General features: G+C 57.3%; 1 protein-coding gene across 1 annotated transcript; it reads right to left on the reverse strand.

Annotated features, from left to right (window-relative positions):
- Nucleotides 1-7911: 7911 nt before the first annotated feature.
- On the reverse strand, nt 7912-10900 carry CD79B (CD79b molecule; the record flags this gene model as incomplete). The annotated part of the gene is made up of 6 exons (XM_079725934.1): nt 7912-8010; nt 8132-8173; nt 8453-8571; nt 8791-9102; nt 10124-10180; nt 10834-10900. 6 exons carry the CDS (start codon nt 10898-10900, stop codon nt 7912-7914), a joined length of 696 nt encoding a protein of 231 aa, XP_079582060.1.
- Nucleotides 10901-15736: the final 4836 nt, after the last annotated feature.

A 15736-nucleotide genomic window follows, 5' to 3' on the forward strand; every position in this document is an offset into this window, starting at 1 on the left:
GTCCCTCAGGCTTGTCATCTTCCCCTCTCCACTGTCACCTGTCCCGAGGGCTGTACGCACAGAGTCTCAGCTTGAGAGACCACCCAATCCGTCCTCTTTGTAAGGGGGAGGTAGCAGAAGGAAGTAGCCCGAGTCCAGGCACACTGCGGCAGGGTGTCATTGCGGGGTTGTCCCCCAGGGTGAGGAGGGCCCAAGCCGGTCCCCTAAAGGGGGGCTATGTCAGGATGGATGTACCCTGAGAGCTGTGTGGATGCTTCCTCACTCTCTACCTCTTTCCTCCTCCCTGAGCAGCTCCCCTCCAACCACCAGAGAGAATGTGTGTTTGGGGGAAGGGGGCCAAGGATAGCAAGAGATTCTGGGGTTTCTGGGCACAGATTCCACCTTTGCCCCATCACCATCCTCCTGCCACCTGATCCAGCCTGAGGCAGCTGGATGCAGGGCTAACCCTGACCGCTAGAGGGCTCCAGCCCCACACATTGCCCTCCCCTTTGCCGGACTATAGGGGCTCCCCCAGGTGGATAGGGCAAAGGACCAAAACTTGAGGCATTGTCCCTGCTCCTTGGATGTGCCACAGAGATCCCCGGGAACAAACACTGCTTACAACTGCTTCCTCCCATAGCCCTGTCACCGTCAGTGAATCTCAAATTTGGAAGAGCCCTTGAGGACTTGAGTCCCACCCCCAGCACTGGAGCTCTGGGCACAGCACCCTGAAAGATGCCGTCTCCAGTCATCACAGTCTCCTTCCCATCTTTCTTCTCCTCCTTTTAATATTTGTATAGAGCTTATCCGGTTGTGAAGAGCATGCCCCTGCAATCTCCCATTAGACCCTCAGGACCATCTTGTGAAGGAATCATTATCACCCCATTTTACAGAGGAGGAGACCAAGGCTCAGAGAGGCTTACTTGCGTGAGCTACCTCAGCCAAGGCAGCAGATCTCCAGCTCCTCGCTCTTCCCACGTTGCAGCATCCCAAGCCCTTTCTTCAAAGCGGACTGGGTGGGCGCCACTCTGGGTTTTTTTAACTTTTAAATCCCTCTGATCACAAGCATCCTGCCCCTAATCACAAGAGTCCCTTTGCCTCATTTTGTACTCCCTTAAGAGTCAGCTTGTGGTCCGTGATTTTCCAGGTGAGACTGGCCCAGAGACATGGGGTGCATGGTGGAGACCACATAGCAGGACACGGCCAGGGTCAGGAAGGCTAGGGCTGCAGTCTTGCCAACTCCTGGTGCCCAGGGTTGGGGCTATTTCAGCCTCTGGAGGTCACCAGCGTCAACTAGTCCCCAAGGATAAGAGCAGGAAAGAACATATTGCCCTCCGTTTAAACCTTCCATCCCTTGAGTCTAAGAACATTTAGCACTTGACCCTGTGGGGAAACAAACGAACGAATGAGCAAAACTTTCTAGAGGTGGTTGGTTATAGTGTTGCCAGCCAATGCTGAAAAGTCACACCCCCATGGTCCAGAACCTGAGTGCTTGTGCCTCGCCATCTCCCCCTTTTAAGACCAGAAGATAGAGCTCTCTTTTCTCTCATCACTCCTGAACCATCGCCCGACCATGCCCCTGATTCTTTATCTGCTACGGAGGGCACTGGGACCTGTGGGAATTGTCCCCAGGCATGACCATAGGAGGACCAGAGGGGAGTGTCATTAAAGAAACAGGCTCTGAGGAAGATGGGGCCACAAGAAAGGTGAGGACACCCCCTTTCCTCTCCTTCCAGAGCCACCAAAGGGGAGGAGCCGGGCAGGAAGTGGAGGAGGGTCTCTAAGCCCCACACAGCCTCCTGTGTCCTCCGCCGCTTCTTCCTTCTAGGTCACCTGGGGGAAGGGACACTGAAGTGGAACCTCTCGTGACAGACTTCTAGCTAATACTGGGGGGACTAGTATGTGAACTGTGGACCACAGGAGAAGCTCAGGCCTCCCCTAGGACTGAGGGTACAGGAGCCCGACTTGGGGACCACTTGAGAGCCACACAAGGTGGGTACAGGTGCGGTGTGGCTGAGGCTCCCTGCCAGGCAGTTTACTGCCAAGAACAGGTGGGACCAGCCAGAGCAGGGGAGCGTCTCCTCTCACCAACCCACTTCCGGTTGGCCCACAGGATTCTGGGGACCCCCGGGATACACCTTTATGAAAGGTGACCACGGTGGCAGCCATCGGACCCAAAGAGGGAAGAACTGGAGGGTGGGGGGTGGATACTGGTGACCCTTCTCTCTAGTCTAGAAAAGGTCTTTTTCAGGGTCTTTAGTGATGGAGACACATACATAATTCATTGCTAGTAAAAGACAAACTTTGAATTAGACTTGGGATTTTCGTGCTCTTGCTAGGGAGTCACTCACCCCTTCTTGGGGCACGACCTGGGGCCAGACTCCTGGCTTCTCCAGATTCAGAGGCTGCCCCACAATGGCCTCTGCATGGTGGCCAGTGAGGAGAGGCTGTGATCAGCATCTCCGGGGTCATCCTCAAAGGGTTCGGGAGGAATCCCCCATCATCTTGGAATCCATGAATTGCAGTGTGTTTGGAAGCCCTTCGTATTTTCAGATTTGACCATCTCTGGGGTTCTCTGTACCTATTGTGGAAATTCAAAGATCTACTCTTGATCTGAAAGTGGCCTCTTTCAGGCTTCAGGAGCACTTCTGAGGTTCAAGTCCATCTCATTGTTTAGAGTCATGATTGCCCTGGTCTTCGGGAGAGCCGCAGAGGGACTGGGGGCAGCTCTTTCCATTCTCCCCTGGTCATTTGAGGTCCATGCTTCCCACCTCTAGCTCTGTCCTGCTTTCCTTGAGGCCAGAGGTTGGGATTGCCCCCAGGATACGCTCCACTCTGTCTTTGATTCCAGCATGAGTCTGATGACCGCGTTGATCACAGCTCATCGGGTCAATGGTTTTAGAGAATATTATGTGGGGATTCCCAAGGGCTTCTCCAGGGGGAGGTGGAAAAGGAGACCAACATTTCTGAGTGCCTTCCATGTGCCAGGCACTGTATTGAGTGATGCAGAGAGGGTGAGGTGCATTCATACAAGGACACTCAGGCTCAAAGAGATAAATAGTTTGCCAGGAGTCTCTCAGCTCCTAAAAGATGGCAGCCCAAGGCCCCAGTCTTCCCACCACAACGAGCTCTTTAGAAGCCTCATCTAGGAAAGACAGTGGCGCCGCTGGGCGTGGAAGCACTATCCTTAGTGCAAAGCTAGCAGGGCGGGATCAAGTCCCCACTCAGAAGATGTTCAATGAAGCCTGGGGGGAATTGAATGCAAGGAGCTTCAGCCCAGAGTGAGGACCACAGACACCAAGAAAAGAGGCAGTAAAAAAAAACAACTCGATGGAGCCCGATTTGATGAACCAAGTCGCATCATCCTTCACATTTGTATTGCACATTTCAGTGTACATCACGTTTTCACTTCCTTTATCTCATCGGACCCTTGAGTTTGCCAGAGGGCTCAAGCATGGAGGAAGGGCCTTGGAGGGCTCTGGGGTGGGGGGGCAGGATGGGGGCAGGCACTCCTGTGGGTTGATGGGGATGCTGTTTACAGTAGGTGAAGATCTCTGAACAACCTAGACAACAAACTACATCACGGGACTGACTAAGTAATTTCCACTTGGGGGCTTATTCCCCAGGGAGACAAGCCCATTGAAAAAGAAATATAATAATACCGGGGTGTGTCCAGCAACTGTGGGAAGTCTGAGGTGCTTTCCTGATTGGTGCTGTCAGCTGGAAATAACCTCTGCCTCCTTCTACCTTATTCTGTGGTTGTTTGTGACCATCTTATTCCCCTTAAGGGAATGTAAGCTCTTGGAGGCTGGGTTCACGCCTTTCACCTCTTCATTCATTCACTCATTCTCTTTTTCCTGCATTAACTGATTCAATAAGCAGTTGTTGTACCTTCCAGGTGCCAGGTATTGTACCAGTTCATTATACCTACATGAACAAAGGACACCATCTTTTCTCTGCTGGAGTTTACAGTCTACGGGAGAGAGAATAGCAAACAAATAAATACGGAATGATAAAATTTATACAGAAATTTCACATGGTGAAAACTACCATGAAAGAAATAGCTAAGATATAGAGGTGAGAGCATAGCTCTGGGGAGTGGGGGGAACTGGCAGCTGGCACCATCCCAGGCCTAGCAACTCACCAAGCATCTGCTGAGTGGATTGAATGGATGAAAGGACAGTGCCAAGGAAAGAACTCAAATATCCCTCCCAGAAATGGCAAGGCAGGCCATGACGTGTCTTGATGTTCTCCTCGTAGTAGAATGAACTTAACATGACAAGTACCGAAAAAATGATAATACGGGATCTTGCCATGCACAGCAATACATACCTGAACAAATTTAAATGTAAAAAGGAGACAGGGCAGCATGCATAGGCTGAGGGTGAGCACACACAGATGTTCACGCAGACCCACACTTGCAGAACCTGAGCCCCAAACAGGACCTCACGAGGCATCTGGCCCGCCCACTCCTGCCATGTGAGAAAGTGGTCTTAGGGCCGAGAGAACGATGTCTTTTTTTTTTTTTTAATTTGATCTGTGCATTAGGATCTGTCTAAATGTGTTTAAACAACCTACACTGTGAATTCAGGGTTTCAGTTTTGTTAATTTTTGTTTTCTGTGGAGTCACCTAAGTTTCCAAGTAAAGGCTTTGGGGTGGGAGATGGCCGCTGAGGTGTCCCCAAGTGGCAGGTTTGTTGGTTTTGGTTTTTGTTTGTTCCTGAGTCAATAGCAGTTCCCGAGGGTGCCGTAACTAGGTGCAGCCTGGAGAGCAGAGACAAATCCAGAAATTTCACAGATGTGGGCTCTGGATCCAGCTGCTGAGGTTGCCTGCAGAGAGCAGAGCACGCGCGGACCAGAGTCCCTGGTCCCCCGGCTGGATGGTCTTTGAGGCCCTTTGCAGAAGATCCGGCCAGGCTGCACACCTGCTGGGGGTCCAGTGACACCCAAACAGCAGCAGCTTTCCGAGTTTTGTTTTGTTTTTCTCTAATCTCCAATTCTGCTGGAAAAACACCCAAACCCTTGGGTCAGAGCACCCCCGGCCTAGCAACACCTGCAGCCAGGGGGCCGGAAGTCAAGCTAGAACGGAGGAGGAACCAGCCTGTGCTTACCCCAGGCCCCGGGGGACAGGGCTGGATTCCCCCAGTGGGCAGCAGGGCATGTGCCCACCAAGGGCTCTCGGGGCTGCGTTCTAAAGGAAGAGGGGCCCAGAGCTGGACTCCTGGAAGGATGGCCCAGTGACTCAACATCCTGGCCTATTAGGAAGGAGTGGGGCCTTCAGGGCTTTGCGACTTGTGAACAAGGGAGCTGGCAAAGCTGTCCCAGGATTCTCTCCCTATGGCTCTCCTCCTCCTCTGGCTCAGGGTCCTTCGAGGGAGGCAGCTGTGATGTAGTAGAAAGAATGCTGAGTTTGGTGTCAGAAGATCTGTGTGTGACTTTTGGCCAATTATGGTCATCATCTCCCTGGGCCTCGATTTCCTCAGTTTTAAAGTTGGGATGCAGCTGTCCCCCTTCCAGGGTAACGGTGGGGCAAGATCATGTAAATGAATATGGAGGTGTTCAATAAAATCTTATTGGCAGTTAAGAGATTCTCAATATATAAACATTTGGGGGACCCAGCAAAAGAGTCGGATTCACGTTCTGTATCTTAGTTGTGGTGGTGGTTATACAAACTTGTAAATCTAAAATTCATGAAAAGAAAACGAAGTCAATTTTACTGTAGGATAATTTTCTAAAAACCAGCATCTGGTTCAACTCCTTTGGATAAGATTTATGATTCCCGTTTTGTAGATAAAGCAACTGAGATCTGAGACGTTCATCAACCCCCGCCAGCATCACCCAGCTTTGTTTCCACTGCCTGTCAGTTCCGGGGGCCAGGGACCCATAAGGCAGACCTGGGGACACCCGTAGTGTAAGCCTCTAAGACAGAAGAACGGACCAGGGAGTGCTTCTACATCGTAACCATGAAGGCAGTGCCCTTGCGGGGTGGGTGTCTGGTGGTCGAGGCAGGCCTCCCTGCTCAGATGATTCTCTGCCAACAGTACTTCAAAGCATTAGGGAAACTCAGTTATTCAAAGATATTAAGTTGTCTTTCAAAAAAGCCAAGGCCTCCCCAGAGTCAGGGCAGCCCCAAGCAGGGGGAAGACCCTGCTGTGGGGGGAGAAGTGAAGGCTCCGTCCCACCCCCAGCCGGCTGCCCAGGGTCCCTGGTGGAGGTCGAGGCCAGAATTAGCGCCACTATGCAAAGCAGCAGGAGAGGAAGGGCTGCAGCTCGGTGGAGACAGATGCCAAAACAAGCCAGTTTCCTCTGGCAGCCCGGACACCAGGGAGGGAGGAGGCCCGCCCCGGCTTGGCCCTGCCTGGCTCTGAGTGGGCACTGCTGAATGACGCAGAGATGGACCTGAAACCCCAGGCTTGGGGGGCCTTGGCCACCTGCCCCACCTGGAATGCCAGGGGGAGCTGCTCTCACTGGTCCCCCCATGCTGGCCTTGGTTCTCCAGTTAAACGGGCAGCTCCCTGAGGGCAGGGATTTCTCCCACCTGAATCCAGAGCATGAATGGCAAAGAGGTGTTCTGGGGTCCCCCCAAGGTCAACAGGAAGTGGAGCTCAGCCTGGCTCTGCACACAGAGGTTGATTTCACTTCAGCCCCCAGCCCTGAGCTGCTCTCTGTCGCTCCTGCAGCTGGCAGGCTGGGGACCATTTTGCCTCTGATTTTGTGCTGGGAAAGCCTGAAGGGGCTACCTAAGGACGCCCAGACTTCACCACCACAGAGCTTCCCACTTTAGGAATCTCTCTTGCATAGCTCTGGGTCAAATTTAAAAAAATATCCAGGCTTGGTAGGGGACAAGGGGGTGTGTGATGGAGTCAGGGGAAACCCTGCCCTCAGGGAGCTTCTAATTTAACTGGAGAACAAGGCCGGTATGGGCAGCACAAGGTAGTAGCTACGCCAGAGCTGGGGAGGCCGGGGTCCAAACAAGGATTAGGCAGGGACTGGGCACTCTGGGAGGGCTTCCTGTAGGTGGAGGGCCTTAAAGGACAAGAGGATTGGGGTGGGTGGGGGAGGGCAAACTCTTCTAGGGCTAAGACCTCTGCCCTACAGAGCAGGACTCAAGAGCTGCTTGTCGGCTGAAGGGAATGCAGGGTGAGGGTATCCCCGCCGAGAAGAAGGGCCAGTCCATTCAGTCCTTCTCCACTGCTCGGGGCCCCACTAGGGTCAGAGAGCAGGGGAAGAACAGGAGACATGGCCACAGGTCCCAACTGGGCCTTCAGAGAGAAGCAGTGAGTGAGCCCCGGAGAGGGCTCTGAGCCCCATGGCAGCCATCCCTCCTCACACCCCATGGGTCCACGGGTGCCCAAAGATTTGCGCCCAAACAGGTACTCTCATCCACCCCATAACCATAGATGTCACAAGCCTGTGTGTCATTTCTCAAGACACATTGTTTATTCCGTGGGAGAAAGGGCTCAAGGCCAGCAGCCCCCTGGAGTGGGGGAGGGCGGGAGAGAGCAGGAGAGGATGGGAGAGGGATGAAGCTCTCGGTGGCCCATCTGTAGCCACGTGGGGGTGGGCCAGGGCCCTTCCCGGGCTCTACAGGAAGCCGGGCTGTTCTGAGTCCATTTGCAGGTTCCAGACAAGTCTGTGCCTTCCCCGTCCTGAATAGGGGATGGATCCCCGCATAGCACCCCCAGAAGGCTGGGTCCAGTCTAGCCCCAGAGAACTCCCTGCTCCAAATCACTGCCCTGTGGCCCTTCCGCTCCAGTCCCTTTGGCAAGAGATCGGGACCAAGGGCTGGAGGGTCAGGCGGACCTGGTGGGCCAGCTTTGGAGGCGGACAGGGGGTCCAGGGTAAAGGGGATGGGCTAGGAGCCGGGCGGCTCTGAAGCAGTCAGTGAGGGCCCAGCGGGCTATGCCCAGGAGCGTGGGGAGGGCCGGCCTCTCACTCCTGGCCTGGGTGTTCACCCACCGACCACTTCACCTCTCCTGTCCGCAGAGTCACTATATCCTCGTAAGTGGCTGTCTGGTCAATGTCCAGGCCCTGCGGACACGGAGCAGAGCTCAGGCCTTGGCCACTCGCTGACCGCACACAGATGGTGTCTCTGACCGGCCCCCCTGCCCCCCACGGCCCCGGGAGCTGCGGGGTCCACCCCACTCCTTACCTCATAGGTGTGATCTTCCTCCATCCCGGCCTTGCTGTCATCCTGGCGGGTGAGGGACGGAGAGCAGAGTGTTAGCTTCCCCCACCCCATCCACTGCTGGGCCAGGCTGGGGAGGGCCGGGGAGATTGGCCCGGGGTGAAGGGTCAGGGGCCAGGGGTCAGGGGTCAGGGGTCGGGGTGAGGCGCACTCTGCGAGAACAGCTGATGAATAAAGGAGTGATTGGATCGGTAAATCGATGGGCAGGCTCTGGGGCTGGGGAAGATGGAGACCCTGCCCGTGTCCGGCCTGCCCCGTGGCTGCTTCCCCGGCCCCCAGGGTCACCTTGTCCAGCAGCAGGAAGATGGGCACGATGATGAAGAGGATGATGAGCAGTGTCTGGATCATGATGATGCCATCTTTCAGCGTGTTCCGCCGCTTCAGCTGGGCCAAGGTGCTGAACCCTGGGGGGAGGTGGGGCGGGGGCGGTGAGGCTGGGGTCCCCCCTTCGGGCCTGCGCCCCTCAGGACCTGTTTCTCAGCGGCTCTCCCAGGTGCTCGAGGGCCACAGTCACCGCCACACTGTGGCCCCCCTACTGGTCCGGGCTGGGGTGGGGTGGGTGTGGACGGCTCCACGAGCACGCCCACTCTCCTGCCTGGCTGGGGGGCGGGCCCCGCACGCACCCATGACCCGAAGCTCGGTGCCACAGCCGCGCTCTCTCCTCGGGGTCTCCTTGAAGCGCTCCTCCTCGCAGAAATAGATGCCGTTGTCCTGAAATTGGATGTCTTGGATGATGAGCGTGGCCTTGGTGGTGTTATAGGTCTGGAGGATGCGGCCCTTTTTGGGGAGAAATAACTTGGCCTCCGAGTCCGTCTCCTGCTTCCGGAGCCAGCTCACGTTGCCCGGGACCTCCAGGTGGCAGACGATTTCCACCATGGAGCCCCGTTTCTTGGCCACGAAACGTGGTTGCTGCCAGATCCGGGAACAAAGGCTTCCTGTGGGCGCCAAGGCTGGGATTAAAATCCTGCTCCTCTCTTCTTGACCGTCAGCCCGAGCTCAGGCCCTCAGCCGTGGGCCCCCGTCCTGGGCAGCACTGACCCCTGGCTCAGCCCCCCCGTCTGTCCTTGCTTCTCGGGGTGTGGGTCAGACATGAGGCAGAGGTGTGGGAGAGCCAGAGCCACGTGAGGAGCCACAGGCCAGGCCGCCAGACCCCGCCCCTCCCTGACGGCCCACCCTTCCCTCCTGATTTTCCTTTAGAAGGGCCTGGAACCTTCTGATTCCTTTCCATGCACATTACAGTAGCCCGATGCCAGCCTCACCCCATGAGGCCAGAAGGCCCATAGCACAGCCTCCGGCCTGGCCTGGTGCTCTCACCTCTCCCTGCCCTGGGCTACCCACACCAGCCCGAGATCCTCAGGGACACCCCGCAAATCCTTAGCCTGGCAGTCAAGGCCTCCCACATCAATCTCCTGGCCGTCTCTCCTCCATCACCTCCCTCCCCCCTTCTGTGTGGACCTGCTCCGCTTTTTATTCCTAAGCCTTCTTTCTCAGTTTGCCATGATGTCTCCACCCACCTGCTCCAAGAAGCCTCCCTCCTGCCTGGTTCCCAGTCAGTGGTCCCCCAGGAACCCCTGCGACCTGTCGGGGCCCCTGAGGTTACGGTCTCCTGCTGGGGCTAAGCCCAACTCCCCAGCCAGGGAGAACGGGCCTGAGTCCTCAGCGGGTTTCTCTCTGGCCCCCACTCCAACCCTGGGCTTGGCGCTGCCCCGGATCGCTGGGACTGGAGCACTGAAATTTATGGAGGATGACAGCTGGAGGAGTGGGGATTGGAGGGGCTTCAGAGCCAGGCCTTACAGAGGGAGACAGACCCTACGGAGGCCTGGGGATGGGAGTCCTGGGTGGGGAGACCCAGGGGGCACAAGGGCACAAGGGCGACCATGAGACAGCCCCCAGGACAGTGACCGGCTTTGGACACAGACATACTTGTCCCCAGAAGGGGCGGGGGAAGTTGCTGACCTTTGGGATCCGGGTAGAGCTCCTGTGTTTTGTTGACCTCCAGCACCGTCTCACCTGCTGGGTGGGAGGGAGTGGGCGGGCCGGTCACTGGGACTTGGCTGCCCCACCCCTGCATTCCCAGACCCACGTCCTCCCCGCCCAGGACATCAGCATCAAGACCCCTCAGCTCTCCCCCAGCCCTGCTCTGGAGAGACTAGAGCAGGGTGGGGTCACCAGAAGATCTGACTCCCACTCCCAGCCCCCTTTCTGCCCTTGACCTTGAGACACTTGAGCCGCGCCTGGATGAGACGGGAGGGAAGTTACGGCTGGAGGGCTCCACCGCCTTCCAGACCAGGGCACCACTTCTGGAACATGCCCGTCCCAGGTCTTCTTGGGGGCAGCTCTCCACTGCCCGCCCCCCACGCAGTGCCCTCCACGGCCTGGGGGTGAACCACGCTCTTCTTTCTCTCTCCTGGGCCTAGCTCTTCTGCGGTCAGAGCCACCAACCCCTCAGGCCCAGCTCAGCCTGACACCCTCCGGGCGGGAGAGGGGCTGGGGCCGTGGAGCCCTGAGCCATCAGCATGGCTGATACCCACAGACCCGGTCCCCAGGGCTGTCAGAGGGAGACAGGAGGCAGAAAAGTGTGAGAGACAGAAGGAGGGGGATGAGAGAGCAGGAGACAGAACCAGTGGAAACAGCGGAACCAGCAGGCCTCTCGGCTCGGGCCATACCTGAAAGAAGCAGCAGCAGAAGCACCAACCAGTTGCTGAGCCCGGGACACAGCGCCGGCCCCGCCATGCTCACCCCTCCGTCTCCTGCCCCAAGCCCGTGACAGCGGAGGCTCCTGGGGGGAAAACGTGTAACTGCCCGGGCTGCAGCCTGTCTCCTCCCCGCCTCTTCCCCACCAGGCCCCTTCCTGCCATGCAAATTGGGACCCAGGGGAGGCACCAGCTCTCCGGGGACCCTGGGGGAGGGCAGGCTCTTTTGTCAGCTGTGCTGCTAAGGCTCAAGGGTCACCCCAGCTCGGGCACTAGAGCGGGGTCCACGGTGGACGCCCCGGGTGGCGGCAGCCTCTGAGTCCCCACCCCATCCCCGTGCCCTGGGGCCCCCTAGCCTCCCACCTCACACTTAGCTGAATACACGTGGGTCCTGTGGATGAATGCGAGTGCGGCCTCTCCACCCTGGACCAGCCTACACCCTGTGGGAAGAGGGGCACCCAGGAAGGATGGGGCAGGGGTGCTGGCGGGCAGCCATGGGCCCAGAGCACAGCCTCTTGGCTGGAGTGCAGGTGGCCATGTTGGGGGTTGATGGAGATTTGACCCTGGGGAGGAAAGGAACCACAGTGGTTCTTGAGCAAGGACAGGCCAAGAGTGGCAGCCGCTTGGGAGATTTGGTCCAGGACCTGGCGAGAGGGCCCCTCCCTCACTTGGTGGGAGGGTTTGCTGGGAGCTGCCAAAGGAGGTGGACTTAGGTGTTGACAGCTTAGAGAAAACCCACCACTCAGCAATCAGGGGACTCTCAGGGCACCGAAGTGTTATCCACAGCTCCAGAGGTCTTGGGCAGAGGACAGGAGGCTAGTATGGGGGAGCCTTCAGGTTCTGAAACAAAAAGGATCTCTGGCTTTGTCTCGCCGGTCAGCAGAGTGGTGGATGGAACCATAAGTCTAGGAGCTTGTCTAAGCTCAACTTTGTGCCCCTGCCCCTGGATCAGACACATCCCTCATCCCTTGGGGGCTCGGTCGGGGCGGGGGAGGTGCCCTTGTGCAGTGCACAACCTGCACAGCTGCACATGGCAGGCTTGCATCCCTCAGCCCCACAGCTGAGCCCACTCTTGAGTTTTATGTTTTATGGAAGCTTCTTTGCTCTCTCTTGGCCCCTGACTCTCTCTCTTCTTCCAACTGCCAGGAGGGGAAGGAAGATGCAAATCCTGTGTCCTCTGCCTACATATTCTCCTTACCATCCGCCAGTTTTCAAACAGCCTGTGCTGCTGGCAGGTCTGTTTGGGTTCAGGGAGACATGGACCCTCCTCCTAGGCCAGGGTTGGTGGGGAGGAAGACAGAGGTCTGGGTGCCGCCCCCTCAGTCCTGAGCATAAGCCTGACCTGCGATGGTGGGGTCTACCCCCTCCCCCCGAGGAGTACGGGCCAGGACTGGAGCTGTGGAAAGCGGGGACAGGAGGGTTAAGGTTCCATCCAAGGAACAGCTCGTTCCTGGCAGTCCCAGATGTTCTTGTTGTTTCCAGATGTTCCAAATGAAAAAAAAAACAACACATTTCTCTGAAAAGGTGTCAGATGTTCAGTTCACAGAACAAACAGCCCAGGAATATAAACATCACCTGAGGTCAGCTTGGGGCCCATGGGCCCCTGGTGGGGGAGGTTGGAGACTCCCCCAGAGGAATGGGGGAAAATCCAGGGGTCTCTTCCTTTAGCAAAGTACCTCCTGGTGATGGAAGCCTTGGTTAGCTTTGGGGCTAGCGTCCCCCAAAGTTGGGAGGAAGACGGAGAAGGCTTGGGATACACACGTGTGTGTGTGTGCATGTAGCTGCTGACACGGGTGTGCTGCCGGGCTGCGTGGGGTGGGGCTGCTCAGGAGCTGGTCCTGCGGCCCAGGGTGACTGTAGGGGGCACGGAGGTTGGGGGCGCAGTAGGTGTCCTCCAAACACACACACATCTGCGTCTCCCATGGGCAGGGATGCAGCTGTGTCCTTTGGACTTCATTCCCATTCATGCCAGGAGGGGGCGGGGGCAGTGGGGGCCCTGCCGCCTGCAGGGTTATTTGTCACAGTTGGGGCCATGCTGTTCCCTCCCCAGTGACAACAGTACTGAGCTCTGTCCAGGGCTTGTGACGCCTTTTCTTTCCTGGAACAGGAGGCCTCGTCAGCCCACTCCTGCCTCTGCCCCCGGCTGCCCTGGGCTGTGCACCCCGACATCAGGCAGCCCTCACCCCACCTTTCCAGGAAGGCAGCATCAAAATAAGAGATGGGGGTGTAGGGAGAAGGGACACGGAGCTTGGGGGTTTGGGGAACAAGAGGGCAGGGACCCCCAGTAACCCTGGGAGGGTGGGGGGAGAGGGCAGAAACCTCAGTTTGGGAAGAAGGGCTCTGACCTCTGCCCCTCCCCCCCGGCCCTCGCCTACTGACTCTGCTTGGCTCGCTGTCACCAGGGCGACCTGCAGGCTCAGAAGGATTCGGGTGTGAATCCTGACCCTGCAGGAGGCCAGGAAGCCGCCTCAAGTCACCTGGGGCTTCTCAACGAAGGGTGGTCCTGCCCCACGCCGAGAGCATTGGGAAATGCTCCAGGGCCATTGCCAAGGTCAAATGACCAACGGACACCTCTGGCATTCATGGGCCAGGGGGGCAGTGAAGACCCTGCAGTGGGAGGGGCAGCCTCTCACAAAGCAGAATTTCCTTGTCTCACATGTCAACTGCACCCCTGTTAAGCAACACCCGTTCTTAACCTCTCAGAGACCAAGTTTCCTCATTTGGGTAAGACAGAAATAATTGTAATAATATCTTCTTCGTAGGGCGGTCGTGAGCCTTGAAGGGACTCAGGTTCACCCTCAGGCAGCTGGTGCGTAGGACCGATAACTGGGGGAGGGTCTTTCTTTTTTAGTCTCTGCTTTACAACAAAGTGAATCAGTCATACATATACATCTGTTCCCACATCCCCTCCCTCCTGCGTCTCCCTCCCTGGGGGAGGGTCTTGATGCTGAAATAGGAACTTCGGTTATCTCTGTTTCTCACCCAGGATTTCGCCTTTTTTCTTTTACCATTCAAGGCTCAGGGGACGGGTGGGTCAGGACACCCCCAAGCTCTCCTGTCCTTGGGGCCAGAGAGGGACCCGGGCGAGGTTTGGAGAACTTTCATGTGAGGAGGAGCCCCTCCGCCACCTCTGGGAGGGGGGTCAGCGCCCCGGTGGGGGGCTCAGGGAGCCCTGCGGGGATGTCAGACCCCACCCCTGCAGGCAAAGACAACCACACTGTGGGAAGGGGCTCCAGGACATGGCTGAGGGATGTCGGGGTGGCCTGGGGGTTCCCCTCCCCAGCCCCCAAGGGTGCCACGTAACCTCAGGACCCAGGAAAAGGGGATACAGAAATCCTGGAAGGGACTAATACTCACTAGTTTGGAGGAATACAGTCTCGGCTGTCAGAAAACAAAATTAAATCTAAAATTATATTTCACCCACTGGGATTGTGGCCTGAGCTCACTACATAACATTACTCTTTGTCATAGGTCCATGGGACCCTGGGTTTTCTGGGGTCAGGGGTCAGAGGCAGCATCCTGGGGGAATTGTACCTCTGGGGAGAGGGAGGGACCACACCATGTACCCATAGGCACCTTAGGGTCTCTGGGGGGCAGAGAAGTTATGGGGGCTTCTGGAGAGGAGGGGCTGGGGACACGGGTCCCAACACCCATTTCCTGGGTGCTGTCGTGGGCAGGGAGACGCAGTGTGGTACTGCCTGTTAGGGGAGTGAAGGGAGCGGGGCACGACTCTTGACCTCATCTGGCCTCTTGGACTCCAGCTGTGAGGCTGGAGTCCCAGTCTCCTTCTGGAGGGGGCAGGAGACGGCCAGACGGAGCCAGAGGAGGGAGCTGGGCTCTCCTTATCCTGCCTTCTTCCCAATCCCTGGCAGCTCGCCAAGTCTTCCCCACTTGGCTCAATCCCCACCAGGCCTTCCTGCTGCCCTCAGCTCCCGTCGATGTCCGCACGCAGAAGCACAGAAGGAGAGAGCCCACATGTCAGAGGCACCGGGGAGGTTTATTATAAGAACTGTACAAAGGAGCCTGTCTACTGGCCTGGCTTGGGCCTGTTCCCACCCGGACAAGGTGCAATGGGTGTGGGTCTGCAGGGGAGGAGGCTGCAGGTAGGGGGAGGCCTGGACCCCGCTCAGCCACGCTGGCTCTGCAATCTGCACACAGTCCGGTGGAGAGTCCAGTCCAGCAGGGGCTGAGGCTCTTGGGGCCTCGCTAGTCAGTGGGCGGAGTGCTGGTCAGAGAGGAGGCTGACCCCTACAGGATGAACTTCTGAAGAAAGAGACAGAACTGCTGCAGGAAGAGATGGAAGGAGCGGGGGCCTCATTCCAGAGAGGACCCAGGCGGGGCCGGGGAGCGGGGCTGGGCAGTGGGGGTGAGGAAGAGACGTGGAGGAAGGCAGAGGAGTGGACTCACGGGGGTGAGAGAGAGGGAGGCCCAGGCGGGGTGGTGAGGAGGCCGGCGAGCGCGGCAGACAGAAGGGAAGGCTCTGGCCTCTGGGCGAGCACAGACGCGCGCGTGCACGCGCACGCACGCACACACACACACACACACACACGCACACATACACACAGGTTGTTTTGGAGGTTTTGCTGCTTCCTGAGTTTTAATCAAACTGTTCACGAGAAACAAGAAGAAAAAGAAGAGGAACTAAGGGTAATGGGGGACTCGATGTGCAAAAACCTGACCACGTGTGTTCACACTCACACACACACACACACACACACACACAGGACAGGGACGCTCACACACACACAGGACAGGGACGCTCACACACACACAGCACAGGGATGCTCACACAGACAGGCCTACAGAGAAGACACACACACACACACACACACACATCCCAGCCAGACACCGCAGGGCACACTGACACACATGTACA

This window comes from Hyperoodon ampullatus (assembly GCF_949752795.1).
Source record: "Hyperoodon ampullatus genome assembly, chromosome: 19".
In the NCBI taxonomy this organism is placed as follows: domain Eukaryota; kingdom Metazoa; phylum Chordata; class Mammalia; order Artiodactyla; family Ziphiidae; genus Hyperoodon; species Hyperoodon ampullatus.